Below are 18,181 nucleotides of genomic sequence, written 5' to 3'. Positions count from 1 at the left end.
TAATGCAATACTGCCCTCTGCTGGACTAGATGACTACTATCATTACTCATTACACTATTACACTATCTGATCTTCTGGACAAAAAACAACTTTTCACACTGTTATTGTGAGTTTACTGTTTTAAATAACCTGCTTCAAAAACTTTGATCAGTGATTCAAACAAGTGTCGTGTGCACGAGCGTCCAGCATGTAACCTAAATAATATTCATGACTCAAGCCTTCATCGTTCCTGGTTCCGCCTCCTCCGGTATTTATGACTCAGCTCTGCAGTCAGCGCACAAAAACATTCCCGAAATCAGCATGGTCACAGTCACACCCCTTCCTGAAAACATCTCTGTCCACCATAAACTCTCGTCTTCATTTTTACTTATTACTGAAGTTTCTGCAGTCAATCGCCGATGATTTAAAGAAGGAGAGATTGTGTCCGATTTACTTTCGCTTTGAACAAAGAACAGGTGACTGTTAAAATGATTTAACGTCTTTCAGTTTATAGTATATTTGTTTTATACCTTGGCAACTCACTATGTTTATCTATATTTTACAAATGTAATAAAGCACTTGTGTTTCTATGACGCATATAATGTGTCGTGTAAAGTGTATTTAAAGCAGAACTTTATTAATGTAGGCTAACTTTATACAGAGACTGTCTTATAGTAGATCATTTGAAATGTATAATCAAAACTACACAAAAATCAAGATTCTGTCTACACAGAAACAGATTAAAAGTGTTGCACAGTAAATGTGTAATTTCCTGTCACACAGTCAGAATGGTGAACTGCTGCGGTCTCGTGTCAGAGAAAAATATTCCAGGTAAAGTCAATTGTTTAAAGCGTTAACATACATGCGTATATATGTTTCTTTCTCACCTCTGTGATGGTTAACATTGGATTGAATAGGAGTGTGTTGTTGAACATAGATGTTTGTGTGTCTGTAGTTCCTCTGAAGAACATCTCAGTGGATCTGCAGGTCCAGGATCATGTAGTTTCAGTCTCTTCCAGTCTGCAGTATGTGAATGAAGAAGATTCTCCTCTGGAAGCCGTGTTTGTGTTCCCTCTGCCCGCTAATGCTGCTGTCTGCCACTTCAGTGCCAAGATCGGAGAGCAAGAGATTGTTGCCGAGGTGCAAGACAGGCAGAGCGTGAGTCCAAATACTGACAGACAGACAGACAGACAGAGCGTGAGTCCAAATACTGACAGACAGACAGACAGAGCATGAGTCCAAATACTGACAGACAGACAGACAGAGCGTGAGTCCAAATACTGACTGACAGACAGACAGACAGACAGAGCGTGAATCCAAATACAGACAGACTGAGTGTGAGTCCAAATACTGACAGACAGACAGACAGCGTGAGTCTAAATACTGACAGTCAGACAGAGCGTGAGTCCAAATACTGACAGACAGACAGACAGAGCACGAGTCCAAATACTGACAGACAGACAGACAGAGTGTGAGTCCAAATACTGACAGACAGACAGACAGAGCGTGAGTCCAAATACTGACTGACAGACAGACAGACAGACAGAGCGTGAATCCAAATACAGACAGACTGAGTGTGAGTCCAAATACTGACAGACAGACAGACAGAGCACGAGTCCAAATACTGACAGACAGACAGAGTGTGAGTCCAAATACTGACAGTCAGAGCGTGAGTCCAAATACTGACAGACAGACAGAGCGTGAGTCCAAATACTGACAGAAAGACAGAGTGTGAGTCCAAATACTGACAGACAGAGTGTGAGTCCAAATACTGACAGACAGACAGACAGAGCATGAGTCCAAATACTGACAGACAGAGTGTGAGTCCAAATACTGACAGACAGAGTGTGAGTCCAAATACTGACAGACAGAGTGTGAGTCCAAATACTGACAGACAGACAGACAGAGTGTGAGTCCAAATACTGACAGACAGACAGACAGAGTGTGAGTCCAAATACTGACAGACAGACAGACAGAGCGTGAGTCCAAATACTGACAGACAGACAGACAGAGCGTGAGTCCAAATACTGACTGACAGACAGACAGACAGACAGACAGAGCATGAGTTCAAATACTGACTGACAGACAAACAGACAGAGCGTGAGTCCAAATACTGACAGACAGACAGACAAACAGAGCGTGAGTCCAAATACTGACAGACAGACAGACAAACAGACAGAGCATGAGTCCAAATACTGACAGACAGACAGAGTGTGAGTCCAAATACTGACAGACAGAGTGTGAGTCCAAATACTGACAGACAGACAGACAGATAGACAGAGCGTGAGTCCAAATACTGACAGACAGACAGACAGAGTGTGAGTCCAAATACTGACAGAGTGTGAGTCCAAATACTGACAGACAGACAGAGCGTGAGTCCAAATACTGACAGACAGACAGACAGATGGAGCGTGAGTCCAAATACTGACAGACAGACAGAACGTGAGTCCAAATACTGACAGACAGCATGTGAGTCCAAATACTGACAGATAGACAGACAGACAGACAGAGTGTGAGTCCAAATACTGACAGACAGACTGACAGACTGAGCGTGAATCCAAATACAGACAGACTGAGCGTGAGTCCAAATACTGACAGACAGACAGACAGCGTGAGTCTAAATACTGACAGTCAGACAGAGCGTGAGTCCAAATACTGACAGACAGACAGACAGAGCACGAGTCCAAATATTGACAGACAGACAGACAGACAGAGTGTGAGTCCAAATACTGACAGTCAGAGCGTGAGTCCAAATACTGACAGACAGACAGACAGAGCGTGAGTCCAAATACTGACAGACAGACAGAGTGTGAGTCTAAATACTGACAGACAGAGTGTGAGTCCAAATACTGACAGACAGACAGACAGAGTGTGAGTCCAAATGCTGACAGACAGACAGACAGAGTGTGAGTCCAAATACTGACAGACAGACAGAGAGTGTGAGTCCAAATACTGACAGACAGACAGACAGAGTGTGAGTCCAAATACTGACAGACAGACAGACAGAGCGTGAGTCTAAATACTGACAGACAGACAGATACAGCGTGAGTCCAAATACTGACAGACAGACAAATACAGCATGAGTCCAAATACTGACAGACAGACAGTGAGTCCAAATACTGACAGAGAGTGAGTCCAAATACTGACAGACAGAGAGACAGACAGAGCTTGAGTCCAAATACAGACAGACAGACAGATAGAGCGTAAATCTAAATACTGACAGACAGAGCGTGAGTCCAAATACTGACAGACAGAGTGTGAGTCCAAATACTGAGAGACAGACAGACAGAGCGCGAGTCCAAATACTGACAGACAGACAGAGCGTGAGTCCAAATACTGACAGACAGACAGAGCGTGAGTCCAAATACTGACAGACAGACAGACAGAATGTGAGTCCAAATACTGACAGAGTGTGAGTCCAAATACTGACAGACAGAGTGTGAGTCCAGATACTGACAGACAGACAGACAGACAGAGCATGAGTCCAAATTCTGACAGACAGACAGACAGAGTGTGAGTCCAAATACTGACAGACAGACAGAGTGTGTCCAAATAATGACAGACAGAGTGTGAGTCCAAATACTGACAGACAGAGTGTGAGTCCAAATATTGACAGACAGACAGACAGAGTGTGAGTCCAAATAATGACAGACAGACAGACAGACAGACAGAGTGTGAGTCCAAATACAGACAGACAGACAGAGTGTGAGTCCAAATACTGACAGACATACAGACAGAGCATGAGTCCAAATACTGACTGACAGACAGACAGAGAGCGTGAGTCCAGATACTGACAGACAGATAGACAGAGTGTGAGTCCAAATACTGACAGACAGACAGACAGAGTGTGAGTCCAAATACTGACAGACAGACATACAGACAGACAGAGTGTGAGTCCAAATACTGACAGACAGAGCGTGAGTCCAAATACTGACAGACAGACATACAGACAGACAGAGTGTGAGTCCAAATACTGACAGACAGAGCGTGAGTCCAAATACTGACAGACAGACAGACAGAGCGTGAGTCCAAATACTGACAGACAGACAGACGGAGTGTGAGTCCAAATACTGACAGACAGACAGACAGAGCGTGAGTCCAAATACAGACAGACAGACAGACAGAGTGTGAGTCCAAATACTGACAGACAGACAGACAGACAGAGTGCGAGTCCAAATACTGACAGACAGAGTGTGAGTCCAAATACTGACAGACAGACAGACAGAGTGTGAGTCCAAATACTGACAGACAGACAGACAGACAGAGTGTGAGTCCAAATACTGACAGACAGACAGAGTGAGAGTCCAAATACAGACAGACAGACAGACAGAGCGTGAGTCCAAATACTGACAGACAGACAGAGAGCGTGAGTCCAAATACTGATAGACAGACAGACAGAGTGTGAGTCCAAATACTGACAGACAGACAGACAGAGTGTGAGTCCAAATACTGACAGACAGACAGACAGAGCATGAGTCCAAATACTGACAGACAGACATACAGACAGACAGAGCATGAGTCCAAATACTGACAGACAGAGCATGAGTCCAAATACTGACAGACAGACAGACAGACAGAGTGTGAGTCCAAATACTGACAGACAGACAGACAGAGTGTGAGTCCAAATACTGACAGACAGACAGACAGACAGACAGACAGATACAGCGTGAGTCCAAATACTGACAGATGGACAGATAGTGAGTCCAAATACTGACAGACAGACAGAGTGTGAGTCCAAAAACTGACAGACAGACAGAGTGTGAGTCCAAATACTGACAGACAGACAGAGTGTGAGTCCAAATACTGACAGACAGACAGACAGAGTGTGAGTCCAAATACTGACAGACAGACAGAGAGTGTGAGTCCAAATACTGACAGACAGACAGACAGAGTGTGAGTCCAAATACTGACAGACAGACAGATACCTTTTTGACATGACACAAATCTCAGTGTATTTCTATCTGACATCCGTGTGTTTAGCAGTTTTCTTTGAGGATCTGATTGTGTCTCTTGCAGGCGAAGGATCAGTATGATGATGCTGTGAGTTCAGGTCAGCAGGCGTTTCTTTTGGAAGAGAGTGAAGAGAGTTCCGATGTTTTCAGACTGAGTGTCGGGTGTTTGTCACCGGGTCAGAACGCCACCATCACCATCATCTATGTGATGGAGCTCGCTATGCAGGCTGACCATGCCCTGCGCTTCTGTCTGCCTGCTGTACTCAACCCACGATACACACCAGCAGGTACAACATTTCAGCATGATTGATCATGATTGACAAAATAATACACACTGAGATGTTGATGATGACATGAGCATGTAGCAACACTGTTTTCTTTTTGCTCTTTTAACTAACGTTATAATGGTAGATGACATTTGCAGTGAAAAAGTGAAATTTAACTTAAAATATAAAGTACTCATTACCTGTAAATTGAACCATTTGTATGTATAATCATAAACCCCTGTAAGATAGAGTCCAGAAACAGGGTTAGAAGGGTTTGCACTCCTGAGAACAAGTATTATTTTCACATGAATGAGGAAAAACAGGTTTGTAGATGTGACAGTTGTAAAAGAGTGTTTTAAAATCTGGTCTGCATTCATCACTTTAGGTAGAGTTAGCGAGCGGCGTTGTCTAGCAGGTGTGTGCAACAACAAAATATGATGAATGCTTATCATATTACAATTCAAATGACAAAGTTTATCAAAATGATCCCTTCACAAGTAATGGCTGTAAATGCAGAAAGATTGAAACACATCACAGATCAAAGCAATAGTCAGCAATCTGTCAGATAGAGTTGGGGTACTCGAGTCCTAGTCATGAGTCCAATTTTAATGGACTTGGACTTGTCACAGACTCAGATGCATTTTTACTCGGACTTGACTCGGATTCGAGCCTTTGGGACTCGGGATTTTTTCCAGAGTCCAGCCAAGTCCATGACATTTGTGATGCAATAAAAAAAATAAATTAAAAAAAATAACAGAACAGAAATTAATGAACACATCTCTGTCTGCATGCAGTTGTATTAGCCCCTGAAGTCGTAGACGTAGCCAGAGTTGTTTCACTGTGTTTAAGCAAACACACGCACACACACACACACATACACACGTGCACAGGCACACTCATCAGTCAATCAATACGCTTGAATGTTACTACAGAGACTACTGTATAACATCGATTACAGAGATGTCTGGCACAACGAAAACATAAAGATTTACATTTACATTTATGCATTTTGGCAGACGCTTTTATCCAAAGCGACTTACAGTGCACTTATTACAGGGACAATCCCCCTGGAGCAACCTGGAGTTAAGTGCCTTGCTCAAGGACACAATGGTGATGGCTGTGAGGATTGAACCAGCAAGTTCAGTGCTTTAGCCCACTACGCCACCACCACTCCAATAAAGATGGGTATTTATCCAATGTAATAGAAACTAAACAAGGCAATTTCACATGACACAGGACCTGACAACTGGTAAAATTGCGTGTGGCATTTGTGCAGCCAAGACGGTGCTCGCATTGAGGTTTCATCGTGGTTAAAAACATAAAATCGGGGGCCTGGGTAGCTTAGTGAGTATTGACACTGACTACCACACCTGGAGTCGCAAGTTCGAATCCAGGGTGTGCTGAGTGACTCCAGCCAGGTCTCCTAAGCAACCAAATTGGCCCGGTTGCTAGGGAGGGTAGAGTCACATGGGGTAACCTCCTCGTGGTCGCTATAATGTGGTTTTCGCTCTCGGTGGGGTGCGTGGTGAGTTGTGCATGGATGCTGTGGAGAATAGCGTGAAGTCTCCACAAATGCCAGGTCTCCGTGGTAATGCGCTCAACAAGCCACGTGATAAGATGCGCAGATTGACGGTCTCAGACGTGGAGGCAACTGAGATTCATCCTCCGCCACCCGGATTGAGTCACTACGCCACCACGAGGACTTAGAGCGCATTCCAGATTGGGGAGAAAATGGGAGAAAAGAAAAAAAAAGAAAAGAAAGACTTTTTAGGCGTAATGTATCTACACGTGTAGGCATCTTTAGTCTCTTGTGGTCCACGCAGTGTTGTCAGTTTGAACTGGTCCATAATAACTTGATGAATTAAAAAAGTGTTATTACTAAATCAGACAGCAACTCTAAACAGATAAACAGCACCTATTTATTATTGATTGACTATTTTCAAAGCATTGACGAGCTGTTTTAAATACATTCTTTTATAGCATTTGTCCAACATTCACAACATTCAACCATGCACAATAAAATAGTAGGATATTTATGGCAGTGAAATGTTTTGTTTATAATTTAATTATAGACTATAAAATAAATGTGTTATTCGATGACAGAGTTTGTGTATGAAGCTAAACTTCATGTTACAAGTTGAATTTAGTTGGTTATGATGTTTTTATTTTAAATGTTTATTTTATTTTTATTGTAAACCACCAGGTAACTTATGCACGTCTTCTTTTAGCCTATATTTAAAGAAAAAAGATTCAGAAAGAAATCTCAGTATAGACTATTATTTCTTTAGATAGGGATAATTTTAAATAAAACTAAATTAAATTGAATTGACAAATTGAAAATGAAGTAGAAATACAAACTAAATTAAAATCTAATAATAATAACTGTGGTTGTAATGACTAACGCAGCTTTCACTTTCTTTAGTCTATGTTTGAGTGGAGGGGAAAAGCAACAAATAATTGAAATGTCAACAGAACGCAATAAGAATGGTGTTGAAGGACAGTTTTGTCTTCATACATCTAAAGCATATACTTTCATTCTGAAACCACTTTGAAGTCTGTTCAACAGGAAACTAATCATAAAATGTACATATGAAATGCAACAGAGGTGTTTTTTGTTACATTTATATTGACAAACTGTTTTTCTTAGTTGTGAAGTTTAAGCTTAAAATATTGATGTTGAGTTTACGGTTAAAATTTTAATTCAGATTCATGAACAGATTCATTCGGACTTGACTCGGAATCGATTGTTTAAAGACTCGGACTTGACTCTGACACGACTAAGGTGGTCTCAAACCCAACACTACTATCAGAAGGTCTAAAGCTGAGTCCCAAACGACACACTATACACTATGCACTTGTAAAATATACTGTGCACTCAGCTATGTAGTGTATGAATTTTCAAAGTGTAATATCGTCCCAAATGGGACACTTAACGGTTTTTACCTACACGGAAACATTCGCCGTTTAAAGGGGTCATGTCATGAGGAATCAACTTGTCCTTGATATTTTGACATAAGAGGTCTTTCTACTATAAAAACATACTATAAATTTCAGAACTCAAAAATTAATCCCCAATGCAATAAAAGCATTTATTGAAACCAAGCTGCCAAAATGCCTTGTTCTCTACTTCCGTGTATTAGTGATGTCACTAAGGGTACTCATTAATTCATGACCACCTCTTCAGCAACAACATCAACATCTACTTTACATCATCACATGCTTTGGCCCCTCTCACTGGCATGCCATTCGTACACAGAGAGAGAGAGAGAATGACAGACAGGCCTAGTGTGGCCTAACTATTCCTGAACACCAAATGGGACCCATCTTGTCTATTTGTATATAAACATACACTATAAAGATGTCTTTGACTGTTGTCATGTTTCTCATGCTGCTTTTAAATGACGTGGTGTTAAGTTACAACTTTGAAAAGGTTTAGTGGTCGACCGATATGTTTTTTTTTTAATGGCTGATGCCGTTATCCAGAGAGCAGGGTGTCCGAAAGGCCGATACAATGTCAATATATCACACAATTTAATATAGTAAATAGCATAAACATAAAATTGCTAAAAAATTAATAAACTTTTATTAAGCACTATATTTACTCAATTTCACACAAAACATTAACTTTGTAAAAAATAATCTAAAACAAAATTGTATTTTATATGATAGATAGCAGTTTCTTCTGAATTCTGTTTAGTCATCAAATTTTAATAATTTATTTGCACAAAGAAATTGTTAATATATTAGCAAGAAGGAAATAACAGTACACACAGTAGTCCAGCATCTATGGATGGCATGTCCACGTTAGCAATCTCGCAGATCCAACATGAACAGCAATCTCCTGACAGTTTAAATGGCCTGGATCACATGCTTGGATTGTCACGGACTGACCATCATGATTTGTGAATCAGAGGAACTTTTGATCCTGAAGTTTTTGATTCTGGCTGATAGAATACGTGCTTTAGAGGAAGATATTACATGAGCGCTCGACGGGAAGAAACGCTGGATTTTTGTGAGGTTCGTGAAGGACATCTGTTTAAACGAGATATCTGCATATTAGCAGATGGTGTGTGATATTAGTTTTATTGATATTTGCCTTTTATCATTAGAAAAGAAAGTTAAAAGTGACAGGAAACTGTTGAGAAGAGGCTGATAGAATACGTGTTTTAGAGGTAAATAAATGAGCGCTCCACAGGATGCTGGATCTGCTCAAGTTTTGTGAGGTTGGTTTATTACATCTGTTTAAACGAGATCTGTGCATATTAGCAGATGGTATATATGATGTTAGTTTATTGATATTTGCCTTTTTATCATTAGACAAGACAGATAAAAGTTACAGGAAACTGTTAAGGAGAGAGAGGGAGAATGAAACAGTTGAGCACTTTAACATTATGAGCTCAAACGCGTCTGCCGCGGCTCTGATATGCGGACCATGTAAATGACACCGTGTTGCACTCTGGTCTGTTATTGTAGTAACACGATGGCACGTAACAACAAAACGAACCGTGACTGGTCGTTTACATGTCTCAGTCGCTTCACATGCAAGCAGGTGATTATTGGTGCCCTAAAAAAACAAATCGGCCAAACTGGAAAACATATCGGCCGATGCCAATAATTAAAAATTCAGAATATCGGCCGATTTATCGGCCTCTGCGATATATCTGTCGATCACTAAAAAGGATATGCCTCTCTTTCATTCAGCTGATCTGCCCCTTGCTCTTTTGAGCACAAATGCATCCTGGATGCCTTCTTGCGCCCATCTGCGCTATTTTTTGCTCGTGAACCAGTCATAATACGATTTAAGCTTTTCAAAAGAACAATTGTTGAAGGATGAGGCAGTTACAAACACTATTGGACCCAATCACAAAACAGTAAGTAAACGGTTCCATTCATGAATATTTCAAATGTCAATACTGTTTGATAGATTATGGTGCTGTTGTGCTTACAGTACATGAACAGTTTAATATATTCGGATGAAATGTGTTGGATGTGCGTTATGTTTAAACCCTGATATTCAGTTTTATAATGTTGTTGAGCTGGTTCATTCTCTTTCAATTGAGTTTCAAATATGACTGTATTTGAGGGGCAGCACAATGTTAGCCAATCAGAACAGTGGAAGTTTACGCTGAAGTTTTAAGGAGGTGCTTAGAGCCAAAACTGAGTGTTTCAGACAGAGGGCCAAAAACAGGGTGCAAAATGATCATGGATTAAGAAACACCACCTGCAACTTAACCCAGCCAAGACTGAGCTCCATGTCTTTCCAGCCAACCCTGCTGTTGAACACAACATCACCGTGCAGCTGGGTCAGTCAGAAATATAGGGGTAACCATCGATAACAAACTAAAGACAGCACGATTGTGTAGATTTACACTCTACAATATCAGGAAGATAAGACCCTTCCTCTCTGAACATGCCACACAATTTCTTGTTCAGTCACTTGTCATATCTAGACTGGACTACTGTAACGCTCTCATTGCAGGCCTCCCTGCATGTGCAACTAGACCCCTCCAAATGATCCAGAATGCAGCATCACGTCTGGTCTTTAATGAACCAAAGAGAGCGCATGTTACACCACTCCTTGTCTCTCTTCACTGGCTGCCGGTTGATGCACGTATCAAATTCAAGGCTCTGATGCTGGCATACAGAACAGTCACTGGGTCTGCTCCAGCATACCTAAAATAATTTATGCAGAGCTACGTTCCCACCAGAAGCCTGCGGTCGGCTAAGGAACGTCGCCTTGTTGTACCAACACAAAGAGGCACCAAAACACTTTCCCGGACTTTCGGTTTCATCGAACCATGTTGGTGGAATGACCTTCCCAACTCCATCCATGAAGCTGACTCACTCTCTGTCTTCAAAAAATGGCTAAAAACACATCTGTTCCATGAGCACTTAACCAGTCACTAAAAAAAAAATGTAAAAATAATTTAATCTGTTTTGAATACTATTCTGATGCTAGTGATACTTTGTAATACAGCACTTTTCATACCACTCTCTCCTTAAGATGATTTGCGTATGTTTTCCTCTTTTGTAAGTCATTTTGGATAAAAGCGTCTGCCAAATGAATAAATGTGTAAATGTAAATTATGACTGTTTTAATGCAAAAAAAACTTTTCCAACATTATCAGTGGACCTTAGAAAAAATAATAAAATTATTAAAAAAGAGTATGTCATAACCCCTTTTAATAGCTACAGAAAGTTTAATCTTATTTATATGAATATTGTTTGAGTGATATAATCTTCTAAAATGTTGCGGATGTGACAGAACTGAAACATAGCGACTTCATACATTTCTGAAGTGTATATATTTTTAAGACACTTTATGGAAAATTATTTTTGTTATAGTGAAAATAATGACACCTTTGATCCCTTTTTTCAAACAATGAAACATGTCGTTGCTTTAGAAACGGTGATTTCTATGATCTACTTAGGCTTACGACGCTTTTGCGAAACACAGTTAAGTTCTGTTCACACTACATTGATTCAATATAATTTCTGTTGTCACTAGCTGAATGTTTCAGGAGAGAATTGTGTTGTAAAATGTGAATCCTGTCAAAAAACAAACAGTGTGTGAATGTATCAAGATTAAACAGGAGTGACATCTGAATTTAACTGTAGTGTGAATGTGACCACTGACTGCTGTCATACTGTCATCTCTCTCTCTCTCTCTCTCTCTCTGTGTGTGTGTGTGTGTGTGTGTGTGTGCGTGTGTGTTGTCAGGTTCAGGTGGTGGAATCGTTTCTGAGGTTTCATCAGTATCTGCAGTTCCGTACTCTCTCTCTCTCTGTGTTCATGTGAGATCTTCAAACCCAGTTTCCAAACTCGAGTCCAACTGTCTTCTGGATCCTCTAGAGTTCCTTAACTCTGATCAGACTCATGCAAAGGTACTGTGTGTGTGTGTGTGTGTGAGTGTGTGTCATCACTCAGTGACACGTGGCAGAGGGAGTCAGACATCAGGCAGAATCGGAATATATCAGATATTCATGATATTATCGCAATAATTTGCCTAACAATATAAAATTAAGCAATGTCGTGAATATTGCGATGATTTCAATGTGCTTTTTATTTGACCATTAAGTTTCATATAAAGTGCATCAGTAGACTAACTTCACTAATCCTTCTGGGCAGCACAATTAAACAAAATAACACCAAAATGGCAATATGTTCATATGTGATTATAAAATTGCAATGGGCTGCAATAAAAGACAGACAAACATGGTCTGTGTGCGCTTCGGAATGGGTGACAGACCACGTGTGGGACTCATGCGTGTTTTTACCAGTTTAAGAGCAGATCACTTGCATTGTGAATGAAATAAAGTACTGAATGTTCAAACATTCAGGCAATTCCAAACTTTAGTAACCGCTACAATCTACAAAGTCGGCACAGTATAACAGAAAATAAGTGGACAAAAGCGCTTCACCAGATGCAGTGCATTATAAACTACACGCTGCACTTACAGTGTCAAAATAAAAGCTCCAGGTGAAGTGTCAAAATAAAGGCTCCATGTAAAGTGTCAAAATAAAGGCTCCATGTAAAGTGTCAAAATAAAGGCTCCATGTAAAGTGTCAAAATAAAGGCTCCATGTAAAGTGTCAAAATAAAGCCTCCAGGTGAAGTGTCAAAATAAAGCCTCCAGGTGAAAGTGTCAGAATAAAGGCTCCAGGTGAAAGCGTCAAAATAAAGGCTCCATGTAAAGTGTCAAAATAAAGGCTCCATGTAAAGTGTCAAAATAAAGCCTCCAGGTGAAAGTGTCAAAATAAAGGCTCCAGGTGAAAGCATCAAAATAAAGGCTCCAGGTGAAAGCGTCAAAATAAAGCCTCCATGTGAAGTGTCAAAATAAAAGCTTCAGGTGAAAGTGTCAAAATAAAAGCTTCAGGTGAAAGTGTCAAAATAAAAGCTTCAGGTGAAAGTGTCAAAATAAAAGCTTCAGGTGAAAGCGTCAAAATAAAGGCTCCATGTGAAGTGTCAAAATAAAAGCTCCATGTGAAGTGTCAGAATAAAAGCTTCAAGTGAAAGTGTCAAAATAAAAGCTTCAGGTGAAAGTGTCAAAATAAAAACTCCATATAAAGTGTCAAAATAAAAGCTCCAGGTGAAGTGTCAAAATAAAAACTCCATGTAAAGTGTCAAAATAAAGGCTCCAGGTGAAAGTGTCAAAATAAAGGCTCCAGGTGAAAGTGTCAAAATAAAAACTCCATGTAAAGTGTCAAAATAAAGGCTCCATGTAAAGTGTCAAAATAAAGGCTCCAGGTGAAAGTGTCAAAATAAAGGCTCCATGTAAAGCGTCAAAATAAAGGCTCCAGGTGAAAGCGTCAAAATAAAAGCTCCAGGTGAAAGCGTCAAAATAAAAGCTCCAGGTGAAATCGTCAAAATAAAAGCTCCAGGTGAAAGCGTCAAAATAAAAGCTCCAGGTGAAAGCGTCAAAATAAAAGCTCCAGGTGAAATCGTCAAAATAAAGGCTCCAGGTGAAAGCGTCAAAATAAAAGCTCCAGGTGAAAGCGTCAAAATAAAGGCTCCATGTGAAGTGTCAAAATAAAAGCTCCATGTGAAGTGTCAAAATAAAAGCTTCAGGTGAAAGTGTCAAAATAAAGGCTCCATGTAAAGTGTCAAAATAAAAGCTCCATGTGAAGTGTCAGAATAAAAGCTTCAAGTGAAAGTGTCAAAATAAAAGCTTCAGGTGAAAGTGTCAAAATAAAAACTCCATATAAAGTGTCAAAATAAAAGCTCCATGTAAAGTGTCAAAATAAAAGCTCCATGTGAAGTGTCAAAATAAAAGCTCCAGGTGAAAGTGTCAAAATAAAAGCTCCAGGTGAAGGTGAAGTAAATAGGAAAGAAATATATAGCTTTCACATAAAACAAATCTAATCCTCAAAATAATAATGATAATTATAAATACATTATAATAATAAAATTGACTGGGTTTCATAGTAATCATTTAGTATCATGCATTAAACCGGATTTTCAAAAAATAAGTGGAGTAGATTTTGCATGCCTTCATAATTTATGAAAAATGTTTTAGTAAAAATATTTTAAGGTAAATAATGCTTTTTTTTATATATATATTTTTAAAAACTTTTTATTAGGGAATCCAACAATTTGACAATCATTGTTACATAGCTTTTATGATTCCTCATTATAAACATAAGGAAGAAACAAAGAGCAAAATAAATAAAATAAAAAACCAAACAAAGCAAAACATACAAAGAACTAGAAAGACAAACAGTTCCCATACCACCCTACCCACCCTAGGGACTTAAGTCATGCCACACTAATGGGACAGTCAGTGCTACATACTTACTCAAACTATGCTATCAAGATAATGGAGAAGGGGAGACCAAATCTTATCAAACTGATCCAGTTTGTTTAACAAAAAGAAACATATTTTTTTCCAGATGTAATAACCTTACCATTTCATCCAAACACAATTTAACAGAAGAGACTTTGGTGCTCTTCCAAAACTTTAGTATTAGTTCTTTGCAATAATAAGCCCATAGGACAACAACTGTTGTTGAGATTTTTGAAAAGAAGTGAGGTTATCTGAGATTCCAAATATCAGAGCAAGTCATTTGTAACTCTGATAAGTGCAGTCTCTGTACTGTGATGAGGCCTAAATCCTGACTGTAATTGTTCATATATACTATTTCTCTGTAGAAATTGCAAGTCATTACTATTGTGCTGCGATGGAATGTCTGGTTCAGTTGAGGCTTTATTCCTTACTAATTTATCCACAGTACTGAATAAACACCTAGGATTATTAACATGGTGACCTTTGCTAAGTGCAACAGGCAAAAGATGAGGTAATGATCTGAGATGTCATCACTCTGCGGCAGAATTGCTTTATCAACATCAACTCCATATGACAGAATTAAATCTAGCGTATGATTATGGCGACGAGTTGGTCCTGTAACATTTTGTCTGACCCCAACAGAGTTGAGGATATCGATCATTTTTATCATCTATGTGAATGTTTGTGTCATCAACAATTAAAGCTCTATGCACAGTAACTACAAGATCTGACAGAAAATCAGCAAATTCTCCAAGGAAATCAGAATATGGCCCGTGTGATCTATATACTGTAGCAAGGGCAAAAGACGACAGAGATTTAAAAAAAAACATTTATCTGATGATGTCACATTAAGCATTATCACTAGCAGCCAAAAGTTTGGAATAATGTACAGATTTTGCTGTTTCGGAAGGAAATTGGTACTTTTATTCACCAAAGTGGCATTCAACTGATCACAATGTATAGTCAGGACATTAATAATGTGAAAATGTTATATTACAATTTGAAAAAAATATTCAGAACTTCTTAAACTACTTCAAAGAGTTCTCATCAAAAAATCCTTTAATATTCCTTTTAAATTATACAGACATTCTCATTATTAGTTTTTCATCATCTTGTTGACATTTTAGCTTTTTTTATGTACAAATGTCATCAATAAATATGTCTTGAAATTGTATATATATGTACACATACACACACACTGGCATTTTGCTGTTTCAGAAAGAAATTGGTACTTTAATTCACCAAAGTGTCATTCAGCTGATCACAAAGTATAATCAGGACATTACTGATGTAAACAACAGCACCATCACTATTTGAAAAAAAGTCATTTCTGATCAAATCTAGACAGCAGCCATCACTCCAACACCTTATCCTTGAGTAATCATGATAAATTGATCATTTGTTACTAGAAAATCACTTGCCATTATATCAAACACAGTTGAAAGATATTTGGTTTGTTAAATGAAGCTTAACATTGTCTTTGTGTTTGTTTTTGAGTTGCCACATTATGCAATAGACTGGCATGTCTTAAGGTCAATATTAGGTCAAAAATGGCAAAAAAGAAACAGCTTTCTCTAGAAACTCATCAGTCAATCATTGTTTTGAGGAATGAAGGCTATACAATGCCAAAAAACTGAAGATTTCATTCAAAGGTGTACACTACAGTCTTCAAAGACAAAGGACAACTGGCTCTAACAAGGACAGAAAGAGATGTGGAAGACCAGATGTACAACTAAACAAGAGGATAAGTACATCAGAGTCTCTAGTTTGAGAAATAGACGCCTCACATGTCCTCAGCTGACAGCTTCATTGAATTCTACCCGCTCAACACCAGTTTCATGTACAACAGTAAAGAGAAGACTCAGGGGTGCAGGCCTTATGGGAAGAATTGCAAAGAAAAAGCCACTTTTGAAACAGAAAAACAAAAAGAAAAGGTTAGAGTGGGCAAAGAAACACAGACATTGGACAACAGATAATTGGAAAAGAGTGTTCTGGATCTTAACCCCATTGAGCTTTTGTGGGATCAGCTAGACTGTAAGGTGCGTGAGAAGTGCCCGACAAGACAGTCACATCTATGGCAAGTGCTACAGGAAGTGTGGGGTGAAATGTCACCTGAGTATCTGGACAAACTGACAGCTAGAATAACAAGGATCTGCAAAGCTGTCATTGCTGCACATGGAGGATTTTATGATGAGATCTTTGAAGTAGTTTAAGAAGTTCTGAATTTTTTTTCTAATTGTAATAGTAATTTTTCACATTATTAATGTCCTGACTATACATTGTGATCAGCTGAATGCCACTTTGGTGAATAAAAGTACCAATTTCTTTCCATAAGAGCAAAATCTGTACATTATTCCAAACTTTTGGCTGCCAGTTTATATCCTGACCTCCTGAGTAACACCAAAACATGACTGTAAATTGTAGCAGCACCTCCAATAACCAATTACAGTATACTTGGGGAGTAGACACATTTAAACTAATATATTCATCTGGTTTAAGCCAGGTTTCAGTCAAACAAAGCGAATACAAACTATGATCTGTAATAATTTAATTTACAATTAATGCTTTGGATGAAAGCATTCTAATGTGTAGTTGCCCTACATTTATATTATGTTTATCTTCCTTTTTTTTTTTTTTTTTAAGTTTGACATCAATAAAAAAAAATTCTAAATGACTTAATGAGGGTTTAGGGTTTGGTAATTCAGGAAACAGACACAATCTCTATATGATATATAGGTGTGTGTGTGTAAGGAGAGATAATGGTGCATTAAAAGCCTTTAATCATTGATTTGTTCATGTGTGTGTTTGTGTTTATAGGTGAATCTCAGTCCCGGTCACATGTTTGATAAAGATGTTGAGCTGTTTGTGTACTATGAGAATACCCATCAGCCCACTGCAGTCGTGGAGACAGGAGTGGCCACTGCACCGCCGGGTACCTTATTTTTATATCCAGAACAATCTGCCATGATTAAAAACTGACATAGCCCTATTTTAATCCTGTTCAAATCTAACAAGGCTGCGTTTTTCTCACACAACCTCTGCAAAAATTTCAGAGCAAATTACATACTGTTTTTTGGCTAACTCAGGGGTCCATCTAATCCTGTCTGAATGTGAATGTCTGTGTATACTGATATTGAATTTTCACAACACTTCACCTCTTAACCTACATGAACTACCGTTATGATTGTGCTTATGTTCGGCAATCTTCTGCCTTTCAATAAAAATAAAAAAAGAGCCAAATCAGCTCAATTACGTAATGCTATAATTATGTCATTCTCAGATCTTGTTTGTTTTAGTGGGTTTATTATAAGCAACCACTTCTATAAACTCGTGGTTTATTTTAATAGGGTTTTTAAAATAAGTAATTTGTAATGTATATTAAATAAATTAAAATTAAAAAATTAAATTAGGGCTATAAACATGCTTTACATAATGTATGACAAATGTAGAGTGAAATGTTTTTATTCATTAGATGTGCTATAAGTAACATTTTCATATATTGTGTGATTATAGACAATTCAAGTCATTTCCTTTCACAGCAGGTGAGTTTAATGTCTCTCTATTTCAGGTTCTTTGATGGCCGATCCAGTGCTCATGATCAGTTTGTACCCAGAGTTCCCTGAGGAAGTGATGTCATCATTGGCATCTCAAGGCGAGTTTGTTTTTGTGATTGACAGGTCAGGCAGTATGGATTGCATGAT

At 38.8% G+C, this 18,181-nt stretch overlaps 1 protein-coding gene across 12 annotated transcripts in view; it reads left to right on the top strand.

The window, feature by feature from the left end:
- Positions 1-245: 245 nt before the first annotated feature.
- The window catches only part of LOC127435731 (von Willebrand factor A domain-containing protein 5A-like), a 33,281-nt gene continuing 15,345 nt past the window's right edge, over positions 246-18,181 (top strand). For 11 of the 12 annotated variants that reach the window (XR_007896283.1, XR_007896284.1, XM_051689342.1 and 8 more), the window contains exons 1-7: positions 246-455; positions 763-810; positions 935-1,137; positions 4,996-5,218; positions 11,918-12,081; positions 17,298-17,412; positions 18,049-18,181. The exon at positions 18,049-18,181 is cut by the window's right edge and continues 43 nt beyond it. Coding sequence is in view for 10 of the 12 variants with exons in the window: in XM_051689342.1 (XP_051545302.1) it covers positions 254-455; positions 763-810; positions 935-1,137; positions 4,996-5,218; positions 11,918-12,081; positions 17,298-17,412; positions 18,049-18,181 (1,088 nt within the window). In the remaining 2 variants the exon portion in view is untranslated. Of the gene's footprint in view, positions 456-712; positions 811-934; positions 1,138-4,995; positions 5,219-11,917; positions 12,082-17,297; positions 17,413-18,048 lie in introns of all 12 variants that reach the window. The other variant, XM_051689343.1, reaches the window with a different exon arrangement.

This window comes from Myxocyprinus asiaticus, chromosome 46, assembly GCF_019703515.2.
Source record: "Myxocyprinus asiaticus isolate MX2 ecotype Aquarium Trade chromosome 46, UBuf_Myxa_2, whole genome shotgun sequence".
Taxonomy (NCBI): domain Eukaryota; kingdom Metazoa; phylum Chordata; class Actinopteri; order Cypriniformes; family Catostomidae; genus Myxocyprinus; species Myxocyprinus asiaticus.
This window is presented reverse-complemented; position numbering and strand designations above follow the sequence as displayed.